Source organism: Sardina pilchardus, chromosome 22 (assembly GCF_963854185.1).
Source record: "Sardina pilchardus chromosome 22, fSarPil1.1, whole genome shotgun sequence".
Classification (NCBI taxonomy): Eukaryota; Metazoa; Chordata; class Actinopteri; order Clupeiformes; family Clupeidae; genus Sardina; species Sardina pilchardus.
The window spans coordinates 5,027,455-5,053,105 of NC_085015.1; the positions used below are offsets into that span (position 1 = coordinate 5,027,455).

Genomic DNA, 25,651 nt, shown 5'->3' on the forward strand with positions numbered 1-25,651 from the left:
CAAACACACAAATGTGACCCTGCAAGATAAAACCAGTCGCTTTGCGCTCGATGCTAAATTGAGAAAATCCACGATAAACAACCTTTCGGGCTAAAATTTTGAATTTCACGTTTTCGCTTAATTCGACAGTCTACACTTCCATATTGTGAACAAATTTCATGGACAACATACGTTTTGACTCTCAAACCCGGTGAAGATTCAACACATTAGCAGTCATTCCCCTTGTCCACGCCACTTAAAAAGGGGAATTTCTCCTCTTCTGGCATATCGTGACGGGAGAACAATGTCAACTTGGAATGTGGTTATCTTAGCGATAGTTTTTGTAATACCCTCGATATACATATCGTTGGAAAGCTTAGTTTATGGCCGTTCGTGTGAGCACAATAACTTAATTGTGCACATTTTACCAAAGCGACAGGTTGTGCCTTACAGGGTCACAAATGCACATGCACACACACAACACAAACACACTGACTTGAAGAGGAGCACGCAGACAAGTCCGAACACGACCATGGCAATGAGCATGAGGGGGAAGACGGAGGAGACGATGACGATGATGAAGGTGGTCATGAGGCCGAACTGCAGCAAGTTGTCCATGTGGAAGGGCAGAGCTGTGTCCAGCTCATCCTGGTCCTTGGAGAACCGGTTCACCATGCGGCCCGTGGGTGTGGTATCAAAGAAGCTCATCGGACTGAAGAGGATCTGCAAGAGACGAGGATGTTAGGGGCTGGAGCTGGGGCTGGGGCTGGGGCTGGGGCTGTAATCGGGCCTTAACAGTTAGACCCGATGAGGCCTGAGCCCGACAGTGTTCAGCCCGCGCCCGAACCGACATTTTGATTAACAGCTTTTTAAAAGCCCGAACCCGTTTACAGCCCGACATTATTGAAATCTGCGCATGCACATATCTTTTGCCTTTAGTCAAGAATGAGTCATGTATACGTCTTTAAACATAATTTATTTATTATTAGGCTACAGTACCCTCCAGAATTATTGGCACCCTTGGTAAAAGTTGACTAAAAATAGGTGTAAAAAATAATCTTTAGGTGATTTATTGTACTCCCACAATGAAAACAATGAGGAAAAATATACCCTGCAAGGCAAGCAAATTTATTCTGAGAAAAAGGAAAATCTCATAAAGAAATGAATATTTTTAACAAAAACAGCTTGCTCACAATTATTGGCACCCCTGAAACATATTATGTACAACATTTAACAGGAGCATTTTGCTATGTAAATGCAACGTTTTAAAGTAAATCAGAGTGTCTGTGAACTTTCAGAAGTAGTTCATGACGTTCCTTTTCACTATGGTATGAAAATGAAGTCACTCAGAGGCTAAATCCTCTAGTCATTTTTCAACATTGGAGAGACAAGAGAATACACTAAATTGAAATAAAAAGAAATTGTGTTGACATTTGTAAGTAAGAGAATGTCTATGGAAACTAGGTATTTTGTTGAAAATGCCTATATTTCCAGTTAAAATGATGACTAAAAGGTTCTAATCATCTGGAAATGTGGCAAACATGCTTGGACAAAGACCCATGGCTATTTTGCTCCCACGCACAGTATGGAGGATGGTATGATAGGCAAAAAAATCCATAAGAACCACTGTTGAGAGTTACAGACAAAGCTATCATCTTGGGGTCACCAAGTCCCCCCCAAAAATCTTCAAAAGTGACCTCACTGCTAATAGATTATTTAGACAGCATGCCAGGTTAAAGCCAGTAGAGTCATTTAATGAACAATGTAAATGGCAGGAGTTACTGAATGGTACCATGACATGTCTGGGAGTGTGGTCTATTGTCAGATGAAAATAAAATTATGCTCTTTTGCTAAAAACACTTAAGGTGTCTTTGGCGTACATAGAAGAATGACTATACTAAAAAGAACCCCATGCCTAATCAGAATTATGGTGGAGGGGCTGTGCTATTGTGGGGCTGTTTTAATTCCCAAAGGCCTTGGGAACCTAATTAAGGTGCATGGCATCATGAACACCAAGAAAAACCTGTACATTTTCAAAGGAAATCAAACAATCTCTGCCAAGGCCCTAAAAGTTGGTCATGATTGGATCATTCATCAGGTCAATGAACCAAAACAAATGCACAGATCAAAACAAATATGGTTTACTGAACACAAAATCAAGCTTCAGACATTGCCATAGCAGTCCCCTGATCTAAACTCCATAGAAAAACAGTGGGATGAGTCAACGAGAAGAATGCACAAGTGTGGACCTAGCAATCTAGACGATCTGGGGAGGTTTTGTAAAGATGAATGGTCTTAAATCCCTTACTTTGTATTCTCAATCTTTATGGGGTGTCAGAGAAGAATATTACATGCTGTTGTATTGACAAAGGGAGGTTTAAGAAGGTATTACAAGTAGGGGTGCCAATAATTGTGAGTGACGTGTTTTTATTAAAAACATTTATTTCTTTATGAGATTTTCATTTTTCTCAGAATAAATTTGCTTCCCTTGCAGGGTGTATTTTTCCTCATTGTTTTCATTGTGGGAGTACAATAAATCACCTAAAGATTATTTTTTAGACCTATTTTTAGTCAACTTTTACCAAGGGTGCCAATAATTCTGGAGGGTACTGTATATAGGCCACTAAGGAAGCTTTAAAGAAATCTCTCCACACAACCACCAATACGAAAACAAATGGGCCAACGCGCCAATAAAAACGAGTCTTTGCTAACAAATCAAATAAGATAAATTCTTGGCAATAACAATATTAAGATATGACCAGGCTAATATTAAGATAAAGGCTCCGCAGAATTTGCTTGGCCACTCCTCTCCACAATCCAGCCTCAACACGACGGTGAACAGCAGCTGAAATAATCAAATAATAATGGCAACTTTAGGCTATACTCTGTCTAGGCTACCTTATGCATCTAGACTCAACTAATATTTAGTTATGATTTGAAAAACTTGATTAGGCTACATGTTTTTGTGGAGGAAAATCCATTTTCGAATCTTTCACTCAAAACGCATGCATCACCTGCCACTAATTTACTGTGGAAGCCCGAGCCTGGCCCGAGGCCGCGCGAAGTGACAAAAATTAAGACCGAACCCGACCGAACCCGCCGAGACCCAACGGGCAAAGATCTTCAGCTCTAGCTGGGGCTGTGTGTGTGTGTGTGTGGGTGTGTGTGTGTGTGATGTCTTACCTTGTGAAACATTGTGTCATGGAGTTTGGAGGAGGCACCTAGCGTCACCTTGGTGAAGCAGTAGCCTTTGATGAGGCTGAAGATTACCATGGCAACCGCAGTGAGGCCGTAGACCATCTGGTAGAAGTGGAGGTCAGGATTAAGGGAGACGTCTCCTGCAGAGGCCCCCTGAAGAGTGGAGTTCGTCCAGTTCTGTAACGCAAAACAGATATGAGCTGGAACCAAGTCACCTAACCAAGTTAAAGTAGCTATGCTGCTACGTGCTTGTGAGTCTGTGTATGTCTTAAAGAGGGTGTATGTGGGATGAAGCTTAGATCGGGCCCAGCTTGACCTTACTCAAGCCAGTGAACGTTCGTTCCGAGCCTGTCCTGGCCCATCCCATTTACTGTAATTATTTAAATCCGTTATTCTTTAATTTTTTAAAATAAGTGGTCTGTTTTCAATTGACGTTTTTCAAGTAGATTTGTTTGGATGACAAAATCTGTTCAGAATGGAAGTGGGTGTGAGACTGGGTGCCTCCTGTGTGTTTTTAGCATTTTATGTACAGTATGCAATTGAACGCATTCTTTTTTGTCAAATACTTTTTACGTTTTAATACTTCAAAATCATATCTGATAAATGAACCTTATATTTTTTACTAGTGAGAGGTGTGTAGATTTAAACAAAAGCTGCTTTGGTTCTAAACCAAAATACAAGCTTCAACGTGTTGCTTAGACGTTGTCATCGTCTTGCTTCAGGTCGAACTCTGGTTCGGGCTGAGAATCTAAACTCTAATATGGGGTATATACAGAGTATGTGTGTTCATTTGCCCTGAGTGTATCTGAGTGTGTGTGTGTGTGTGTGTGTGTGTATGTATCTGAGTGTGTGTGTGTGTGTGTGTGTGTGTGTGTGTGTGTGTGTGTGTGTGTTTGTGTGTGTGTGAGTGTGTGTGTGTATTTAGGTGAGTGTGTGTGAGAGTGTATGTGTACCCCTGATCCTTGTTCAATCCAGTAGCTGAGCCACCAGTTGCTGAAGGCCGTCGTCCCCACCAGCAGAACAAAAATCAGCATGATGAAGGAGAGAAGGATATAACCTGGACGGACGGACGGACAGACGGACGGACGGACAGATGGACACACACACACAAGCAGCAGAGTTTAACCTTAATAGATAATTTCATTGCCTTGTGGATGTCGTATGATTACAGTAATCATACAGCATAATGCTTGAGTGAACCCAGTCCCAGGGTTTCAACACTGTACAAAAGCTGTAAGAGCACCGGTAATGTTTTTCTGAGAAGGTATCCTGGGACCACTGGTTGATGTGTCTGAGGGAGTCTAACCTCCCGCAGCTTTGTGTGTGTGTGTGTGTGTGTGTGTGTGTGTGTGTGTGTGTGTGTGTGTGTGTGTGTGTCTAACCTCCTGCAGCTTTGCAGTACTGGTGGTATATCCGCCATGTCACTGATCCCTTCTGAGTGACTTCCTGTTTGACCAGCTGGTGCTCCGAATCTGCGCACACACACACACACACACACACGCAAGCACACACGCACGCACACCTCAATTTCTATACATAGATTTCTATGCAACATCACGAAAACATGCGCACACAACCAAGAGGCAGAAAGCACCATAGAACAGCATAAAGCAGTACTCTCCATGAAAAGATTCAAATTAATTGTAGTGCCGAAAACAGCACCATTCGAAATAACGATGGTTAAAGAATGTTCAGGAATGTAAAGGAATGCATTTCTTTGTCAAAAAAACACCAAAATCGGCAAAAAGACAAACTCTGAAATAAACTCTGAAATTAGATGTTACCATCATTTAGACAACAGTGGCATACAAAAAAATGTCGATTGTAGCTTCCAGCAGCCGGTTATTAGGCTAACTTTATAACCACCTGGCGTCTTCTGCCCCAAGGCTGCGCACATCTAGTTTTGTTGGTAAATGTATCAGAATATTAGTCTTTCAACACACACACACATACACACACACACACAATCCCATCGACTCGAAGGTTTAAGGAGCATGAGACACTCTACCTGTCTTGTCAGGAGTATGACCAGCATCTTCTCCCTCATTCACTTCATCCGACATGTCAAAAGCTGAAAAAAATCATCGAGAAAGAAAGTCTCACATCTATAAGACAGCTCTGTACACCTGCAGACGGAGCTATAGGATAAAGCAACAGACCACTACAGACAGCTCTGTACACCTACAGACGGAGCTATAGGCTAAAGCAACAGACCACTACAGACAGCTCTGTACACCTACAGACGGAGCTATAGGCTAAAGCAACAGACCACTACAGACAGCTCTGTACACCTGCAGACGGAGCTATAGGCTAAAGCAACAGACCACTACAGACAGCTCTGTACACCTACAGACGGAGCTATAGGCTAAAGCAACAGACCACTACAGACAGCTCTGTACACCTACAGACGGAGCTATAGGCTAAAGCAACAGACCACTACAGACAGCTCTGTACACCTACAGACGGAGCTATAGGCTAAAGCAACAGACCACTACAGACAGCTCTGTACACCTGCAGACGGAGCTATAGGCTAAAGCAACAGACCACTACAGACAGCTCTGTACACCTGCAGACGGAGCTATAGGCTAAAGCAACAGACCACTACAGACAGCTCTGTACACCTACAGACGGAGCTATAGGCTAAAGCAACAGACCACTACAGACAGCTCTGTGAGACTACACTAGACAGAGAGTGATAGAATTTTGCCCTGAGTGTGTGTGTGTACGCGTGTGTGTGTGTGTGTGTGTGTGTGTGTGTGTGTGTGTGTATACGTGTGTAGACTAGAAAGAGAGCTACAGAAAGCTCTGTAGGTCTACAGACAGCTACATACAGTTCTGAACGACTCCAGACAACTCTATAAAGCAACAGAACACTAGAGCCAGGCTAGAGAGCTCTATAAAGAATTCTGAGGCGGTGGGGTGACATACCAGGGTTGATTTCTCCGTTGCTTGTGTTTTTGTCTTGTTCTGTTTGCAGTTCCACATTCTTCTCCTTTACAGATCATATTATAAAGATATATAACAATCAGAAATACACAGAAATCAAAAGTGTAGCAATCTTTCAAAAGGTTTTACAGTACATGCAATTGTTTACTCATTTCCAAGAAAAGTCCATGCTGGATTAGTGATTGTATTTGTGTGCCTGCATGTTATGGACATTGGAAATGGGCTTCAATGGCCTCTTGGCCAGATGGACCTTAAGAGCAAATCCCAAATTTGCCGGAAATGTGTATGGGTCTGTTTTACATATAGTGTCTAAAGTCTGGGAAGAATTGGTCTCATTCATCGGTACACAAGCAACATACATTTTTGTATATCCAACTTAATCCAAGTGTCTCAACACTTTTCATTTGGACTATAAATTTGGTTTTATTCAGGGTGATTGTGACGTACGTTCGTCTGCTCCAGCTGGAAGTTGTTGATGAGCTGAGCGTAGCGTCCCTGAGCCCTCATCAGAGACGTGTGTGTCCCCGCCTCCTTAATCTCACCATCCTCAAGAAGCAGCACATCATCACAGAACTCCAGGTACTACACCAGCAGGAGGAGAGAAGAGGAGAGGAAGCAAGAGGTAGAGGAGAGGAGAGAAAAATGATCTTCAAAAAATATGCCAGAGTAGCCTGGCAAGCCAAACTACACAGAAATGTATAGTCTGGGGTCGGACCATTCACAGAGCTGAAGCCTGTGGGTGGGATTAACAGTTGTCTTTCAAACTGCCTCTGCACGTAATAGGCCAGCATTTGTGACCAATCGTAGCCAGTCGGCAAAACGGCAAATACATCCTTCTTTAAAACGAATGACTTGAGTGCTTCTTTCTGCTCAACCTTCAAAGAAAAGCCCAAGTCTAACTCTTGCAAAGCTAAACGAGCGCACTTCGTTAGCCTCATCCATCTTTTGTTTTTCTCTATGGTTGTGCAACACGGTCTCATACCCAACTCGTCGAACGAGGAAGCATGGTCCAGCCCCCTGGCTGGCGTCAATATCGGAAGCCGAAGGTGAGCTAAGGCGAGCTCTCGGCCTCTGTACACAGCGTTCTGATTGGCTAGGCTGGCCTTGTGCCTAGCGCAGGCTTGGCCTCAACGGTGCGACCCTAGACCATCCCGCTAGGGTGCGTCTAGATTTCTAGGCTAATGCCAGAGAACATTCTGTTGTTCCTCTTTTTGAAACCTGGCCAGAGTGAACCCTGACGGACCTGTTCTCAAATTTGAATTGGCTGTGCAGGTCCTTCTGGAAAGGATCCTATTGACACCAGTTTCTAAACATCCTGTTTTACGACTTCCAGGGGAGCAACCAGCAGTAAAAAAACCTTAAATTGGTGTGTTAACATTCATCAAATAGCTTCAAGAAGTGCAACAAACAAATCTCTCTCGTAAAGAAAGGTTCTCTTTCGATTCTCCTCACCGCCAGAGGTTGTGCTGCTTTAAGCAACTGGATGTCCATCACAGGTACGTATTTAACTGTCACTAATCACAGCCTTCCTGAGGGCAATATTCGCAGTTCCAACACCTCTGGGTAGCAAGACTCCTAATGATGCCGAAAAATGTTTGTAACTCTCTCAACCTACTAATGCGAGAAGGTGCAAGAGTGTGGTAGGGCACAGGGCAGACGCTACCCAGTTCACAGGTGACTTGAACACTCGACCTCCACAAGAGGTGTGAAGGACATCCAGGTGCTTAAAGCGCTGTCATTCGAAACTCAGAGAACCGCGGTTACATATGTAACCATAGTTCAAAATGTAGTTTTCACTCAACTTCAAATAAAATACACATTCCTGTATGTTGGTGATTCAGAAACTGAATTCAGATTCAAATCCATCTGGGTTCACCCAAGCTATAGTTCACCTAGAACATGGCTGAAGGTTACTTTATTGAGGCGGATCCAGGAAGAGCAGGGATGGGAATAATGTCCATTAATCAACATTTTACAGTGGCCCAGCCAAGAGTTGAGACCTCAATCCGTACAAAAGTGGCCAGAGAGTTAGCCAGAGAGTCAAAGAATCATCCCTGCATCAAATCCCTAATTTCTGCTAAAAAAAAAGTGCTGTCTACAATCACTGTGGAGACATGGAAATAAAGATTTTGAAAGTTGTTATTTGAAAAATGTTTTTTTTCCCTGATTCCATGTATTGCATGTGGCAGTACCATTTTCAGTCAGAACAAACATGTTGGTCAAGAGAAAAGACATGAAATAAATATTTGCCAGGGGCATGAATCATTTTGTTCATAACTGTATCACTCCAAGACCCTGTGTTACCTGTAACTGGTGAGTGACCAGGATGACCGATTTGCCCTTCAGGGCCTTTTTCACACACTCCTTGAAGATGTGTTTGCCAACATGAGCGTCCAATGCAGACAGCGGGTCGTCCAGCAGGTAGATGTCCCGGTTTGAGTAGAGCGCTCGGGCCAGACTGATCCGCTGCTTCTGACCGCCCGACAGGTTCAGTCCACGCTCACCAATCTGAGCAAAGATCAATAAATACACACACACACACACACACACACACACACACACACACACACACACACACACGACACAAAGTGACAAAATATAAAAAATATTGAATATCGCAATATTTTATTTGGCTATACTGTATATACATGTACTGCGATATGCATCACATCACCAGATTGCCAATGCACAGCCCTAACACACACACACACACACACACAGATACAGATACACCACTCACCTCAGTCTCGTCACCGTAGGGGAGTATGGCCAAGTCTGACTCAAGGGAACATGCCCTGATTACTTCACTATACCTGTGAAGGAAAACACCCATGCACACACACACACACACACACACACACACACACACACACACACACACTGGTCACTGCCCAGCTAGCAATGTGTGGGTGTGTGTGTGTGTGTGTGTGTGTGTGTGTGTGTGTGTGTGTGTGTGTGTTACCTTTGCTGGTTGAAAGGCTCTCCCATGAGGATGTTGTCCTTCACAGATCCGTGGAAGATCCAGGCCTCCTGGGAAACGTAGGCAAACGCCCCGTCCGCCATCACTGAACCCTTCAGTAGGTGCATCTATGGACACACAAACAGATACCCGCACACACACACACACACACACACACACACACACACACACACACAACTGTATTAACACTAGAAGCGCCTCGCCCCTCTGACCCACTTATACCTAGAAGCGCCGCGCCCCGGTCATTTGACCGCTTTGACGACCTACTAGAAGCGCCGTGCTGTTGTGAACTACTTAAAGCGCGGCGAGGCGGTCAAAAGACCGCTGAGTCCTTAGACTGGGAGGCTGTTACTTACACATAATGACAGCTAGATGGCGCTTCGTGCACGAATCAAATCGTTTGAATACATTTGTCAGACTGTGTTGTCTGTGGTTGTTTCATTATGACATAGGCCTACAGCATGTTTGAGTTATCTGTTCATTTATTTGTGTTGATTTGTGTTGTTTGAGGAAAAAACTCTGGAGGAGTTCTTGAACAAACCTTGAGCAAACTTGACTTTCAACTTTTTCATAGTATTTCATTTTTTATATTTCGTTTTTACATTTTGTATGCTAGCCTACTTAGACATCTTGGCTATTTTAAAACGGAGGCATACGTTCTGTGATTAGGAGCCAACGGGAGGGGAAGGATGAAAAATGTCGACCCAACACCGTTGGATCTCGAGATCCGTAACCCGCAGTTCGGGTTTGGGCAGATAATCTAAGCTCTAAAATGAATGGGTGGCTAGTTCTAATTCACTCCCCAAATACACTTCTATTCATTTAATAGGTAGCTATGTTCGCGCCGCCGAAAATGACCGGACCGAACAAAGAGCCTAGGCTAACCTAGTCTGGTTTCAATTACACAGTAGCCAGGATTTCATGCCGCATTTTACAGGCTACCGCAGCTACTTTCTAAGACAATGTTCATTCATTTAGGGAGAAGCATCTAGGGTCTAGCTACCTCGGAGGGAGGGAGATAGAGAGAGCAGAAATGCTGAGCAGGCATAGGCGCGAGAAGTAGCCTAGGCTAATTAAAAATTATGAGTGAAAAAGATATTCTCCGTTTTGCGAATGTGTAGGCTATGTTTCGATGTCTGCTGAAAAACAGCTATAGCCCTATTGTTTCTACAATTTAAGCTAACTTCTATGTGAATTCGTGATTATGGATTGAGACACACATTAACGTAATGAAGGGACAAAGCCGTAGCCCACTGGTTAGAGCATCTGCCCTTACATCAAAGAGTTGCTGGTTCGATCCCCGACCTGGGTAGGCTGTGGCAGAAGTACTTTTGAGCAAGGCATCAATAAAGTATATTATATTCTTCTCTATTCACACAACTAGGCCTACACGCACGCTGGCGAATTCGAACATTCTAAAACGCGCGATGAAACATGATTGCGCATTCTTCCACGAGTTGCATGTAAACAACAAACAGCCAGCCTACAGCCATGCAGTGGGGGTGGGGAGGCATTTGTCAATGCCACAGTGATGTCTGTAGCCTAGACCATGTCCACACGTAGCAAAACGACCCCCACCCCCCTCAGTGAACTGGTTAGACGTGTATGGGGGAGGGGGAATGATCGGTTTCAAATAGGCTATGTTTGCAATGGACAGTGTATGTAGCCCGAAGCCATTTGCTTTGAGAATAACGGCTGGCTGAAGTTTTCATGGCTGATGATGGCTTTAGTTGCCACTTCATGTCTACAGAACATGCAACAGAGTCCTGTAGCCTATCGTAGCAACGAGCACAATATAGTGTATCCAGTGGGAATCGTTTATAGGCTCGCGTTTATTTTTCGCGTGTGTCTCTGATATAATTATTTTTAGATGCAAAAAGTCTAACTGGCTTAGCCAAAGTTTGTCAGATGGCGGCTCAATTTGGCTTAGAAAATTATTGGCTGGCGAAATTATTTTTCGTTAATGGTACACAAATTTCAGAGAGCTTGTTATTAAAAAACATTAACAAAAAATAATTGTTCGTCGACGTTCAAAAACGGTCAGTGAATTCAGTCAATGAACTATAATATTACGTCACTGGCAGGATGTGAACACGGGTCTCCAGCGTCGCAGTCAGGGAAGTTAACGCTGCGCCACTTGCCGTTCGTACTACGCAGCAACGTAACTCAACGAGTCCAGCAAACAAGTAATGTCTCAGTCATGCTCTCAGCAAAATCTGGAATATAAAAGAGGGCCGTCCTGGTGTTGCTCTTTACATCCACCAACGACAATGAGAGTGGTTGTGTGGCGATGACGTATTTTGACAGTTCAGTCACTTGTGCGAAGTCGTAGGCCTAGGCTACTCAGAAATGAAAGCCTACCTGTAAAGTTTGATTTCGTAGGCCCTACTTGTAATTTTTGAATTCGTATTTTTTTCCCATCCGTATTCTGATGGATAAAATACACACAATATATTTTATGCACGACTGGACTCATTTGAGAACTCACAAATATTTATTTTATGCACGACTACAGACAAATAGGCTACGAACGTGCATCAAATCTATGACACGAATATATTGACAGCTATCTCACTCCATACAAATAGAAGATAAGATATACAACTATGAATGTACGTAGGCATACGCGCCCTACGTACATAAATAGGCTACGACGGACGAATTTCAGCTGAAAATATGTTTTACACATGTAGGCCTGCCTAATTGAACGTCGCAACGTTTTCAAAACAAACTCGCATTTTACCACTGTAAATCGCCTCCATAGACTATGCCATGTAAATGAAAAATAGTTATTAAAATAAATCACATATAATACATATTGCACATATATAAACTATATGTTTTATGGTAAAATATTATTCTCATGCCCGACTGTCAGGAAACCCTTGCGACATCTGCTGTGAGAAAAGAGAATAGCAGCCTGGACAAACATGGCCGAACGCGAGACAACATAGTGTTGTCACATAATGAGCGCAAAATAGCTCTAAACTAGCTTGTACCGGTGTGCTTTCGATCATGTAAAAATTCTGGGTGACAAAACACGCGTATTTAGGAAAAGTCGTGAACGTAGGGTCCTGGAATTTAATCGAGTGAAAAGATTTTTTTTTTTTGTAATCGCTGCGGTCAAATGACCGCAGCCCGGCAGTTCTAGGTATATCTAGGTTAAACCCACACGGCGCTTCTAGGAATACGCGTCAGCGGTCAAATGACCGGCGCTTGGCGCTTCTAGTGTTAAAAGTATGTATGCTGTATTTAATTGTATGCATTGCACATGTTTGTGATCTACTGCATCATGTGTGTTTACCTGTTCTAGGATGCTGGATATGAGAGATGTTTTTCCACAGCCCACATTTCCACAAACTCCTAGCAGATTTCCCTGGAGAAAGCAGGAGATCATTTACACTATGTGCAGTTTTATCACACAACCCAATGCTACTGAGGTCACTGAGTGTGCAACAGGGATGTTTGGGGCCGTAGTAGCCTAGTGGGTAAGGAGCTGGACTAGCATGCAGTAGCCTGAACATTTGTGCATTCCAAAACTTTGACCCAACTTTTCAATTGTCTTCTTAAAAGGGATAATCCGGAGTGAAATGCACTTTAGATACATTTTTCGGACTATTGGGAGTACATACGTTGAGTTGACACCAAAATCATGTAATTCGGATGTATTTTGAGAAAGTTCGAGTTCACCGTTTTTAGCCAAAACTCGAGTTATTTAATTTAATTCAATTTAATCGAGTCAGTACCTTTCCGGAAATGTTAGTAAAGTCTTGTTAAAGCGTTGCGCAGCTGCAGCAGCGACATTTCCGGAAGGTACTGACTCGATTAAATTCATTCTGGACTCTCTATCCGACCACATAAAGACGTGGGGATACTTCGGTTTGGCTTTAGGGACCCTCTACTCACAGTGTTGTTTGGAACAGTAGAAGAGGTATAAAAATAGCGTTTTGTAGCGGCGAAAGGACTTGCCCCGGTCACTTACAGGCTAACGAGTTTTGGCTAAAAACGGTGAACTCGAACTTTCTCAAAATACATCCGAATTACATGATTTTGGTGTCAACTCAACGTATGTACTCCCAAAAGTCCGAAAAATTTATCTAAAGTGCATTTCACTCCGGATTATCCCTTTAAGCGCATTCGAGAAAGGCACTTAACTCTGGGTTGCTCCGACACAATGGCCATTGTAATATAATTGCTATATGTAAGTCACTTTATATAAAAGTGTCTGTAAAATTACCAAATGTAAGTGTTTTGGGGAGCGTGCAACAAACATGCTTAATATATCCGGCAAAGCTACTATGAACTGCATACAAAGGTGAAGGGCTCACTGCTATGGATTTTGGTACATTTATAAACTCATAAACATATAAACTAATACATAAACCCTTTGTACTGTATGCACTGAAGAAGTTGTAGATATCTTATAGAAGTCTGCGGAATAATTTGTTGTAATTATATAAAATTGCTGAAATGATTACGAAAAATTATTTCGGTACTTTGGGGTTAACTGTAACCATTTTCTGAGGCTGTTGAAAACGCACCAAATCGCACAATGTGGTCGTTTTGGGTGTCGTGGGTTGTAATAAAGGTTGTCGACGATCAAACTGACTACTTTTTTCATTCGTTTTAAGAGTTTAAAAGAAGAATTTCTAGTTGTCTTGCCAATCGCGCTCATAGTAGCCTATCCGCTGACGTCGGGTCCCGTAGCAACACATGCAGTAGTAGGCTACAGTATGAGGCTGCTGAGCCTGTCTTGTTGGCGGTGGCCTGTTGGAGGGATTGTAAGAAAAGTTGTAATTGTCAAATCGACTCGTTCTTTTTTATTTCTTCATCTGAAGAGGAGGAGAAGAAGGATTGGCAGCGATTGCGGCGGGGGCAAAAGTATAGTGTGGAGAAACCAGGTCCGCAGAGGTACGGCTCGCCAGCACCTGGGCTACCTTGTTGAGTTTATTATGTGGTGTCAAAACCGCAAGGGTAGTTTTTCCCCCACAGTATTTTGGCAGCAGCTGCCACCAAATTCGCCAAATTCGCCAAATTCTACCCTCCTGCTTGAATCAGACCGTCATCCGCACACAAGGATGTTTTTGACAGTAGGCTAGCCTATGTTGGCAGCAATTGCTAAATTCTATCCTCCTGCTTACCCAAGTTAGAAGAAAACCAAAAACTCTCCTCTTAAACTCTTCAAATTAATTTTAAAAGTAGTCCATTTGATTGTTGACGACCTTTATTACACGCTACGACACCCAAAACGACCAAATTGTGTGATTTGATGCACGTTTTAAACGGCCTCAAAAATGGTTACAGTTAACCCCAAAGTACCATTATTTCAGACTCCATAATTGGCTCAGTTGGTTATGTAATAATTGCCTGGTCATAATCTAGATTACATAAATACTCACATAGCTACACACAACAGACACTAATGCACACATTTGACACACACACACACACACACCTTGGACAGGGTGAAGCTGATGTTTCTGAGGGTGGGTTTGTTCTCTGAGGTGTGTGTGTTTTTGTGTGTGGTCTCAGGTGAGGTCCAGGAGAAGGAGGCGTTCTCCATCACCAGAGCCGCTCCCAGCCCCTTCCTCCGGGTCAGATAGGACTCAGGGTTCTGCTGCAACAGCAGCTCCTGAAGAACACACACACACACACACACACACACACACACACACACACACACACACACACACACACACACACACGTCATAAATCATATATACTTACATCATGTGTACACACACATACTCACACACAAATCATATATGCATCATACATACTTACATCATACGTACACACACAAGCATGTGCACACGCGCGCACACACACACACACACACACACGATACTTCAGAAAACGTTATTCGTATACAAATGGATAACACAATGTAACCAGATATTTGTTCCTTCCAAATATTTGCATTTAAAGGGTGATTAAATTAATCAACAGAGCATTTTACTTTGTTCTGTGATGTTAATACAGAAGGATTGCAACTTACCCGTCATTTCCGGACTATAAGCCGCGGCTTTTTTCCCATGCTTTGAACCCTGCGGCTTATACAACAGTGCGGCTAATCTGTGTGTCTTCACCGCTAACGGCCACTAGGTGGGCTTCTTAACCTATGGATATTACAGGTTACGGTCTAACACCTGCGGCTTATAGTCCAGGGCAGCTTGTATATGTACACATTTGTTTTTTTCCCTACATTTTGCTGGTGAGGCTTATATTCAGGTGCGGCTTATAGTCCGGATATTACAGTAGATCAGTCGATGAAGTGATCAGATGTTATTCCACAAGCCCGGTTACAACCTTATAATTACGCTGGAGAATAAATGGTCCATTTAGGGAGAATTAGCGCCCCCTCATGGTTGTATAGTTCTGATACCTGCCTACATCATTCTCAGCATCGAACGTTGATTCTCGGTCTATTTTTAATCCGGCCCCAGACACCTTCACGAAACACGCTGCTATTTAGACCTAAGAGGCAGACAGACACAAAGTGCAGCAACCTATTCTTTTCACCTAATCGCCTATGCTATGTAGCCTGGGCATTTCCATGCTGCCTTGCGTGCGATTTGATTCATGCTGCTAAGGCAGCCTGGAAACTACCACCCTAATTTTTTGCCTCAGATAGGGGACCAATCACAGAACAGGGGCAAAAGCAAGACGATGATGAGCTATGCACTTGACGCATTTGATAGACATCCGTGGCGCCCAATAAACGGATCTGGGCATTCGTCAAATACGAGAAAATTAATGTTTGTTTCCCAGACCATGTCTCATTGAGAAGTGGTGGCGCTAGCCAGGCTATCCTGTATGTTATATATAGCAAGAGTCAGGGGACATCTTTAAAAGGGTTAGGGATATTTTTTGCTATTCACACACACAAATAAATAAGTATTATAACACTAACACACACACAAACGTAATACACACCTTGAGACGTGCGAGAGACACAATGGCTTCAGCCACACTTTTGACAATCAACGGCAGAAAGCTCAGAAAGAAATTCATTGAATTAAAGATGCCAATGGTGGTGAAAGCCTGCAGAGAAGAATAGAGAAGAGGAGTCAGACATATTCCTGGACAAACCTTTGCACAGCTTCTGCACTCCAAGTCCTTCACAGTTAGGCCTACAACATCAGATCAGATATCCATCCAACATTTTGAAATTATGCTCTAAGATTTGAACACATATTTCAGTTGTTGGAAAGAAACCCAGCTATAGAAAACATATCAGATCTTTATTCTAAAAACAGGGAAAAAAGACAAAAATGAGAAATAAAGAGAGAGTGAAAGAAGAGAGAAAGAGAATGACAAAGAGGAGGAAGGGTCTTATACAGAGAAAAATCCAGAGAAAGAGAGAGAGAGACTGACCGTGGAGGAGTTCAGAGGAAGTCCGAGGTGTGTATGAATGACAAACATGAGGATGGTGGCCAGGGCGGAGACAATGGTTGTGTTAGCATTGTTTAGACTCTGCACATAACCAGCCTTCTGGAGAAGGCTTCTCTCTTCTTTACGGACATCTACACACACACACACAAACAATTTAGAAGTGACTAAAACTGGGTGGTTCTAGTTCATCTCTTCAGGATCTCAGACTAAATTATGGAGTGCCTCAAGGCTCAGTACTAGGGCCCCTTCTGAGGCACATGTACAGTCATGTTGGAACAGGAAGTGGCCATCCCCAAACTGTTCCCACAAAGTTGGGAGCATGGAATTGTCCAAAATCTTTTGGTTAATACTGAAGCATTCAGAGTTCCTTTCACGGGGCCAAGCCCAGTTCAGAGGATCGTGGAATTTGACATTTGACTGAGTGGGAACACTAGTAAGCATCACTCTTCGTCAGTTGTATACTGTGTTCAATAAGGTCTGGTCTTCAAATATTCTTTAAACCAACATGACTTTGCAACTGATGCTACATCCTTGATCCTATTCTCCTTTTTTGATTATATCACTATAATTTCTTCTGTTGTTTACTTTAATTGCCTTATATTCAGTTTTGCTGTGAGCGACTTTTCTGAATTTTCAAACTACGAACTTGGCTTAGAGTTTGTTCCTACTGCATGTTACCAAACAGAACAGACATGAACCAGTGTTTCCCACAGATTAAAAGGCAATGTATGGTGGTCGCCCCATGTCTGACTGAGGGGGTGCACACATATTTTTCATTGCATCGCCTTTTTATCATTCTCCTTTCAAAATAATGTGAATGATTTTGAAATTGAAGTTTTTGAACAAGATGTAAAGCTTGACTTTATTTGAAACGCACACACATTATGTAATCATTTATACATTATGTACCTTTGTCGAGTCCAAGACAAGTCCAAGACCAGGACCGGTCGAGACCAAGTCAAGACCGAGTCCAAAGAGGTTCAAGTCCAAGACAGACCGAGTCCAAAAGACTCGAGTCCGAGTCAAGACCGGTAGACCGAGTCAAGACTGCTAGGTACTAGTACTGAGCATTTGAGCAACTAAATTACAATAGCTTCACTCTCGACAAAGACAAGAATGGACTCGGTCAAGACCAAGAGCCATATTTGGCAAGACCAGTGGCCGAGGCCGAGACCGAGACAAGTCCAAGTCAGATACCAGCGAGTCCGAGACAAGTCCAAGACCATAAAAAACCGGACTCGAGTACTACAGCCCTGCTTCCACCCGAGCAGCGTCAGGTGCATCAGTGCGACTACGCTTCCAGGGATGATCTCGTTGGTTTTCATGGAGACAGACGCAGTGTGCACGGAGGGGAGGGCCTGTGTGTGTGCACGTGTGTGTGTGTATGAGAGACAGACGTGTGAGTGATAGAGAGGGAGAGCAGGGAAAGGAAATTCAGCTTAGCGAATGCTTTTCAATAGCGTTAATAAATAAATAAATAAATAGGAATAACGAAACACAATATGTGACGGCCAGTGCTGAATCTGTGGCGCACCGCCACAAATTAGTCTATGTGTGGGAAACACTGTGAACATAGACGTGAACATAGTGAAACATGAAATAGCATGAATGATAATATGATTGTTTTAGCATCCCCGAAGAGACATCGAAGTTCGGCTGAAATTTGGATCAATATTGTTAGATATTGTTACACCCCTACAAGTTACCATGAGCAAAATACATTTCTTCGATATGGTCCCTGTTACATGATAGTCGTTGTACAGTAAACGAATCTTGGCACCTGCAATCTTCTTCTGGAAGGACTCCTCCCAGGCGTACATCTTGATGAGCTTGATGCAATTGAGAACCTCGTTCATGATGTGCACTCGGCTATCCGTTACCACGGCAACTTCACTCCGGAACATGTTTATCACCCTGTTAAACCAGAACTACAGCCCAACGAATCATCAAGAGAAACTTGGTGAAAAAGTAGATAGATAGACAGACTGTATACTATATATATATATATATATATATATATATAAGCATTATCGCACGAGTGGGAGTGGTGTTGTTGGCCAATATCGCCACGGCTGTGGTTCGCCGCAGGCACAAAGCCGAAGGCTGAGTGCCGTAGGTAACTACAGCCGTGATGATATTGGCCAACAACACCACTCCCACTCGTGCGATAATGCTTATATAGTTCCCTAGTGCATTTTTAGGAAGGATAATTATTGTTTGCCATCGTTTTATTTATCCCAGTTCCTCCGCTATGCGAAGTAGGCCTAGCTCAGAACGCTTGAGGTTGCTATGCAACTGCTAAGTCAAAGAACACGGAATGCCGTCTCTGGTTATCAAAGCGAAGAATCAACCATCACGGAGTGATAATTAGCTGTGAAGAGTCACCAGTGGTGATATCGGTTAATATCACCACTGATAGAACGCGTCTCGTCCAATCAGATATTGCTAAATCGTTCAACCGGACCTAACTGTTGTATAAATATATATATATATATATATATATATATGTATATATATGAGAGAGAGAGAGAAAGAGAGAGAGAAGAGAGAGAGTGAGAGTGAGTGAGAGTACCTGTGCAGACATAGCGACCAGGTAGACAGAGATTCCAATGAGGGCGGTGTATCCAAGAACATAGCAGCTGTAGAAGATGCTGAGCAGAAGTGATGCTGGTGGACCGAACAGCATAAAGGGGGCGAACGCCACCGCATCAAACATCCGTTGGCTATCTGTCGTCAACACGTTAATGACCTACAGAATGACACACAAAATGTTTAAGAAAAAGTCTAGAGTCTAGACGAAGTATGTGAGCCATGTAGACCTGTCAGTTTGTCAATGACCTTCCTTGTTTACCATGTCTGCCTGTGTGTGTGTGTGATATATATATATGTGTGTGTGTGTGTGTGTGTGTGTGTGTGTGTGTGTGTGCGTGTGTGTCTAACCTGTCCCACAGACACACTGGTGATGATGCGCATGTTGATGATCTTCCTGAAGACGAGCGTGGAGAGCGCTCCTTTGACGCGTGTAGCCGTGCGCAGGCTGATGGCATATACCAACGTGTACAAGAAGGTTTTGCTGAGCTCTGAGATGAAGAGGGCGAAGCACATTCCCAAACCGTAACTCAGAGAGAGGTGACCTGGAGTCTCCACATACTTCAGGATCTCATACACCAACACAGCCTGGGGAGTGAGATAGAGAGATAGATAGCCAGATAGCCAGATAGACAGATAGACAGACGGATAGAATGCACATTGCACATAGGTGAATGTGAATGGTCATGTCAGTAAAGCTTTTTGAACTGAACTGATTTGAGTGATTGGATAACGGCATATTTGAACCAACAGATTACTGTATGTGGAAAATGGGGAAGTAAGGATCATCAGGGGGCAGAACCTTTCCAGGCAGACACGGGCTACTGTAGGGCAGTTTCCCCGCGTGAGGGGGTTATCAGGGGGAAGAATGGGGCAGATTCTCTCTGAGTTTTTTTAGGGGTACTTCCCTTAAAATATATTACAGTCCAAGACAGTGAATAGTTTTGCAGGCCAAGACGATACAACACCTTAAGGTCTAAAACACACTAACCCGACCAGCCGACCGTCGGCAGAAAAGCAGTCGGACTATCAGTCGGGCTCTCGTCTCCCCTGGTCGGTCAAAAAAGTGCGACTGAACACACCGCCCCCAAAGATTGTATTGACCCATCCCACTCACGTGACCTTAGTAAGAGCGGCTGCCATTTTGGACATGTAGTGGACTGAAGTTTGAATGCAATGGACGAGAAAACGTAAATGAAAAACGAGTATAATAAAAATGCAGAAAACACCTTCACTGTCCAGCGAAGTAGGGCATTTACAGGGTGAGCAGAGGGATCGTCCCTGGAGCCGGTGGTCGCCATGTTATTACAGCTAAGGTTTGTTTACATTCACATTTAACGAACTGCATGTCGCACACTGAAACAAGTTAGTATCAACCAGTGGCATTTTCTCCCGGGAGCTAAGGCCCTATCTTGTCCGACAATCACTATTGTAAATACAGGACTGTTTTGTGCATTCTTTCTTTGTGTGGAGATGTGTGAGGGAGGGAGAGAGAGAGACAGTGCGTGTGTGTTGCAGTTACCAATGACCCTCGTCCAGTCTGTTATGTGTTTTACATGGTCTGTAGGTTAGAGTAGGGATAATCAACGACGCGCCGTGCGTTTATAGGAAAATAATGCACGTTCGAAGTGGTAATAAGGACCCGACGCCGCAGGCGGAGGGGACTTTACACTTCGATAAGTGAACAACAAACAACAAACAACTAAATACGTATTCGTCACTTGGCTTCCTCGGAAATGTCCCTTACGCCTCGTCACTGGTATTAACATAGCATTAACAAGTTGACCATGTTCGATTCCACTTATGCATGTGAGAAATCCTAGTCTATTCAGTTCAGAGGAGAGCTGAATTTAGTCAAATTGTGTTCGCTCTCGAAAGCTTTGCCCGCGGACATGCGATTGATCTTGCAAACGCAAACACGCATGCCAGAAATCTCTATCACATACAGTATTAAAAAATATAAAGACAAACTTGCGCTCACGAAGCAGACGATTAAAGCCTCAATGCTTGCATAAAACGTCACCTCACTGAATATGAGCCAAGGCCATCAGCAAGTCCATGCAGCACTAGAATGGGCCTGATGTTGAGTTTCGCAAATTACATGTCAAAGATATGTGTTGATAACTTTATTGTTACTTTGAGGCTACCAAAGGACGCTGTTGTTCTATTCCTTTCGATTATCCTTTTAATTGTTTCCGCGTGTTAGCCGTGGTAGACTACTGGTAGTTCATGTCCAAAATGGCTCTTACTTTTGCTCTGACGTCACGTGGGATGGGTCAATAGTAAGGAAGATGAGTCATAAAGGGGGTTTTCAATGGAATGAAATGGTGCCCACTTCCGCCTCCTATCTGGGCGTGGTCAGTGACGAGTAATCGGTTTAGACCAGTGTAGAAGCAGCAGAAGCAGTGTGCCGTTGATAACAGGTGGCCTGCGCAATTAGCGGAGACAGGTCAGGTCAGGAGGGACAGGTCGTGAACAAAGTTACTTTGCTATGTATTATCACGCTGGAAAATACGATTTCAATGTGGGAATGTTAGAAAGACGTGTGCCTTGTAGAATATGGGTTCGTTACTTGCATTGCTGAATGTAGGGCTAAGGGAATGGTCATAATCCGAGATAAGGTTTATTTCTCCCGTTTGCCTCCTAAATGGGAGTGGCACTACGTCACAGGGTAACCGGAATTGACCCTCATATGACTTGTCTCGCTTTATAAACCGTCTCTGCCGCCCCCGACTGCCCGACGGCCAATTATCGGGTTGGTGTGTTTAGGCCTTTAGACACTAGACGATACAATACAAAGAACATCATCAACCAGCCTAACAATCACAGGACTCACAATCTTGAGGCTTACAACTTAGACAGGGTTAATTAAAGTGAGGGGTAAGAATGGGACAGTCTCCGTGTGTGTGTGTGTGTGTGTGTGTGTGTGTGTGTGTGGGGGGGGGGGGGGGGGCGCTGTAAGGACGTACCGGTCCAATGAACGTGAACCCTGCCAGCAGGATGCAGGTGATGGCACTGAGGAAGAGGCGGGTCTTCTGGAAGCGCATCACCACCCTCCCCAGAGACGCCTTCTCCAGGCCCACACGAGACACCTCCTCCTGCCACAACTGCTCCATCCTGAACACACACACACACACACACACACACACACACACACACAATATTGCAACCCCAAAAAAGTCTCAATTTATACTCGTCAATGGGATATTATTGTTCCATATATCATTTATTATTAATGGAACACATTTTATTTATTTACAGATCTTATTTATTAACTTCAATCTGAAGCATTCAAGTGAAACTAGATGTACCGCAAAGCGGTACAACATATGACCATTGCTCAGTTCTGCACATTCTCTCTGCAAAAAAATGTACACTTGTACAATTTCAACAAGATTTTTATAAACAGATGAATTCAATAAGGCATTGTGCTGGCTAAGTGGGTTTAGTTGGTTCTGATTGGATTGAGTCAGTTCTGATTGGGGTTAGTCGGTTCTGATTGGATTGGGTTGGTTCTGGTTGGGTTTAGTCGGTTCTGATTGGATTGGGCTGGTTCTAGTTGGGTTTAGTCGGTTCTGATTGGATTGAGTCAGTTCTGATTGGGTTTAGTCTGTTCTGATTGGATTGGGTTGGTTCTGGTTGGGTTTAGTCGGTTCTGATTGGATTGGGCTGGTTCTGGTTGGGTTTAGTCGGTTCTATATTACCCTTAGCCTGATTTATGACAGTTTATTCCAAAGAACATGGCGAAAATGTATTTTCTTTAAAGGCTGGTAGTATTTTCTGATTTACTGAATAACTAAATGAGATATCCATGATTCCATCTGTAAAATACTTTTTGTAGATTTGTACGATCTGTACAGCGAATAGTGCCAGCTCAACGGAGAAATGCCAGACCCAACTTCCCTGCTGAAAAATAATGTGGGCGGAGCTAAAGTTCGGCTGCACCCAGGCTAGGACTATACACTAATCCAGCGCGAACTTTATGGGCGCTGCCATCTTGAATATCGCCATTACTGCGTGCCTGCGAGTATGACGAGTGACACTTGCCTGTGCTTTTCAATGAAAGCATCCTGTCAGAGAATGTCTAACAAGAGATCCCGCTCATGAAAGAAAATGTCAGGTGAAAGGGAACATTGGATCAATGATGTCAGACTGTGCCAAAACTTACCGATGAAGGTAATTTATTAACAACATAAGGTATTAAGACGTGTATTAATGACAGCTAACCTCTGCAACAGCCGCCTATGGAACCAAGGGGCTAATTTCTTAGCAGCCAGCCACGCAGTAATGGCGGCGCTGTGTTACTTCCGTGTTTCGCTGGATTAGTGTATAGTGCCTCTGAGCGGAAAATCCATGCATGCAAGTTTGTGCCACCATCTCCAGCCTCACAATCATGCTCATGAAAAGGCAGACTGACCGATTGAGGAGTGTTGCAAAAAATACACGCTAAAGCTATAGGGGAAGCTCTGCAGAGAAACCTGCAAGCCTAAAAATACACACTAAAGCTGTAGGGAAAGCTCTGCAGAGACATCTGCAAGCCTAATACGAGCGAAAATGAAAACCGAAAGCGAAACCAGCGATGAAATCGCCAAATCTGCATAGTTTCCCTTTAATAACTTAAATCAGGTACATTCAGTTTCACTTGAATGCTTCACATAGCGGTACAAAATAAGACTGTTGCTCAGTTCTGCACATTCTCTCCGCAAACCAATTGCGGGTGTCAAGATCAACAAGATTTTTATGAACAGATGGAGCGGTTTTAATATGTATTCAACAAGGCATTGTGCTGGCCGAGTGGGTGTGATCGGTTCTGAGTGGGTTTAGTCGGTTCTGAGAGGGTAGAGTGCAAGTGAACGGACCGGTTCCCGTTGGCGCTGGCTCCATCGTGCGGTGAGAGAACCAGAGAGCTTCGGTCCAGTCGGTTCTGGAAAATTCTCCATATCATGGCCGTCATCCAGGCAAATGAACCAAGAGAGAAGAACCCTGCTTTGTCCAACGGGTGGGACCTGGAGAGACAGACAGACAGAGACACAGACACACACACACACACACACACACCAAGTCTCTAATCCGAACATTACACATCCAAAGCATGATGTCTAGTTAAGTTTGTACATGTGTGTGCATGTGTGTGTGTGTGTGTACCTACCCTGATGAGAGGCAGAAAGGCATCATGGTCTATAAGCTACTGGAGTATCGATGATGGCTAGGTGACGGGTGACAGGTGACAGGTGACAGGTGACGGGGTGGGTGGGGGGTCTTCTTCACAAGTTCCCTCAGTGAAGGCAGCTCCTCTGGGCCAGTAAATAGCCTGAATAATAGTGGTATTACAACGATAAATTGCTAATGTCACCAAATTTGTGACATCTAGTGGCAATAAATAGTGACATCTGCAATTCATTCAGGAAATACAGGTAATATTTGATTAGCTCATCACCCAGCAAGTAAATAAAAAAATAAATGTTTAACAGTAGGCCTATAACACATAAACATCTGGTGCTTAGGAGTAAGACAAGATTGAATGTTATGAAATCATGAAATAATAGCACAAAAAAAGCTAATTGTTGTAGCCTAATAAACCAATATATATATATATATATATATATATATATATATATATATAATATATATATATATAAATCTGGTTTCACAAGATTATAACAGTCAGTATCAACACATATGGCTTACATGTAGGCTACATGTGGGATCTATAGGTATCTATGGGTAGTAAAACATTATTCACAGAAAATATGAAGTCTTTAACTTAACTTGAACACTTTTTGAGATAATAACTTCTGAACTTTGCTGCAGATTTAGATGACCACGCAAATGTGGCAAAAATCAGGGGGGGGGGGGCTACCATGTTCAAATGGTAAGGTAGTTTAAATGGTTACTTAATGGCTCTTTATGTGGTAACATTTGGAAGCAAATCTGAGATGCAATGACCCTGTGTTGAATATTTAGGCGAGATGCTACATGTCAATAGAGTTAATACGCAGATATCACTATGAAACCAGTTGATTTTACTTACAGTTCACAAAACCAGGTCTGACCCCATGGCTGCCGCAATTTGCCTCAAATACAGCCTATGGCTTGCGAGGGAACGCAAAAGTATCTTTAAATACATCCCCACCCTAACCCTTCGCGGGCTCCGTAAACACCCCTCAATAATAGCAATAAAAAAAAAAGAATGAAATTAACTTAAACCATCAAACACGTTGTGCTATTTCATATAATTCGGTAACACATACAGTGTTCATACCAGTGTCTTACCTTGAGACAACCGAATGCTCTCTCCACAATAATGGGGGACGACAAACTCGGTCTCCAATTAATTCCACTGAGTGATTAAAAATAAATAAATAAATAAATAAACTATTTCGCTCAAAGGCCTACTGTGGAGCACCTAAGACAACTTAACCTGTCCAAAGTCATTACCATTGGTAAAACGTTTAAATTTCGATAAAACTAGCTACTAGTAAATAAAAGCTACGAAAAATGCCTCATGGGCGAGAGTCCGTTTAAAAATCGGGCGAAAAGACCACCGTGGGCTAGGCTACTCCC

General features: G+C 43.2%; 1 protein-coding gene across 2 annotated transcripts in view; it reads right to left on the reverse strand.

The window, feature by feature from the left end:
* LOC134070006 (ATP-binding cassette sub-family C member 12-like) overlaps positions 1 to 25,450 on the reverse strand; it is a 32,963-nt gene extending 7,513 nt beyond the window's left edge. For both annotated transcript variants that reach the window (XM_062526189.1, XM_062526188.1), the window contains exons 1-21: positions 25,361 to 25,450; positions 24,237 to 24,398; positions 23,947 to 24,093; positions 22,057 to 22,204; positions 19,439 to 19,675; positions 19,071 to 19,247; positions 18,279 to 18,426; positions 16,481 to 16,629; positions 16,040 to 16,147; positions 14,559 to 14,735; positions 12,408 to 12,479; positions 9,086 to 9,210; positions 8,864 to 8,936; positions 8,428 to 8,631; positions 6,571 to 6,705; positions 6,106 to 6,169; positions 5,186 to 5,248; positions 4,560 to 4,649; positions 4,131 to 4,234; positions 3,163 to 3,354; positions 476 to 702 (exon numbers count right to left, since the gene is read on the reverse strand). In XM_062526189.1, coding sequence (XP_062382173.1) covers positions 476 to 702; positions 3,163 to 3,354; positions 4,131 to 4,234; positions 4,560 to 4,649; positions 5,186 to 5,248; positions 6,106 to 6,169; positions 6,571 to 6,705; positions 8,428 to 8,631; positions 8,864 to 8,936; positions 9,086 to 9,210; positions 12,408 to 12,479; positions 14,559 to 14,735; positions 16,040 to 16,147; positions 16,481 to 16,629; positions 18,279 to 18,426; positions 19,071 to 19,247; positions 19,439 to 19,675; positions 22,057 to 22,204; positions 23,947 to 24,093; positions 24,237 to 24,262 — 2,666 coding nt within the window. In that variant the 5' untranslated portion in view covers positions 24,263 to 24,398; positions 25,361 to 25,450. The remainder of the gene's footprint in view (positions 1 to 475; positions 703 to 3,162; positions 3,355 to 4,130; positions 4,235 to 4,559; positions 4,650 to 5,185; positions 5,249 to 6,105; positions 6,170 to 6,570; positions 6,706 to 8,427; positions 8,632 to 8,863; positions 8,937 to 9,085; positions 9,211 to 12,407; positions 12,480 to 14,558; positions 14,736 to 16,039; positions 16,148 to 16,480; positions 16,630 to 18,278; positions 18,427 to 19,070; positions 19,248 to 19,438; positions 19,676 to 22,056; positions 22,205 to 23,946; positions 24,094 to 24,236; positions 24,399 to 25,360) is intronic.
* Positions 25,451 to 25,651: the final 201 nt, after the last annotated feature.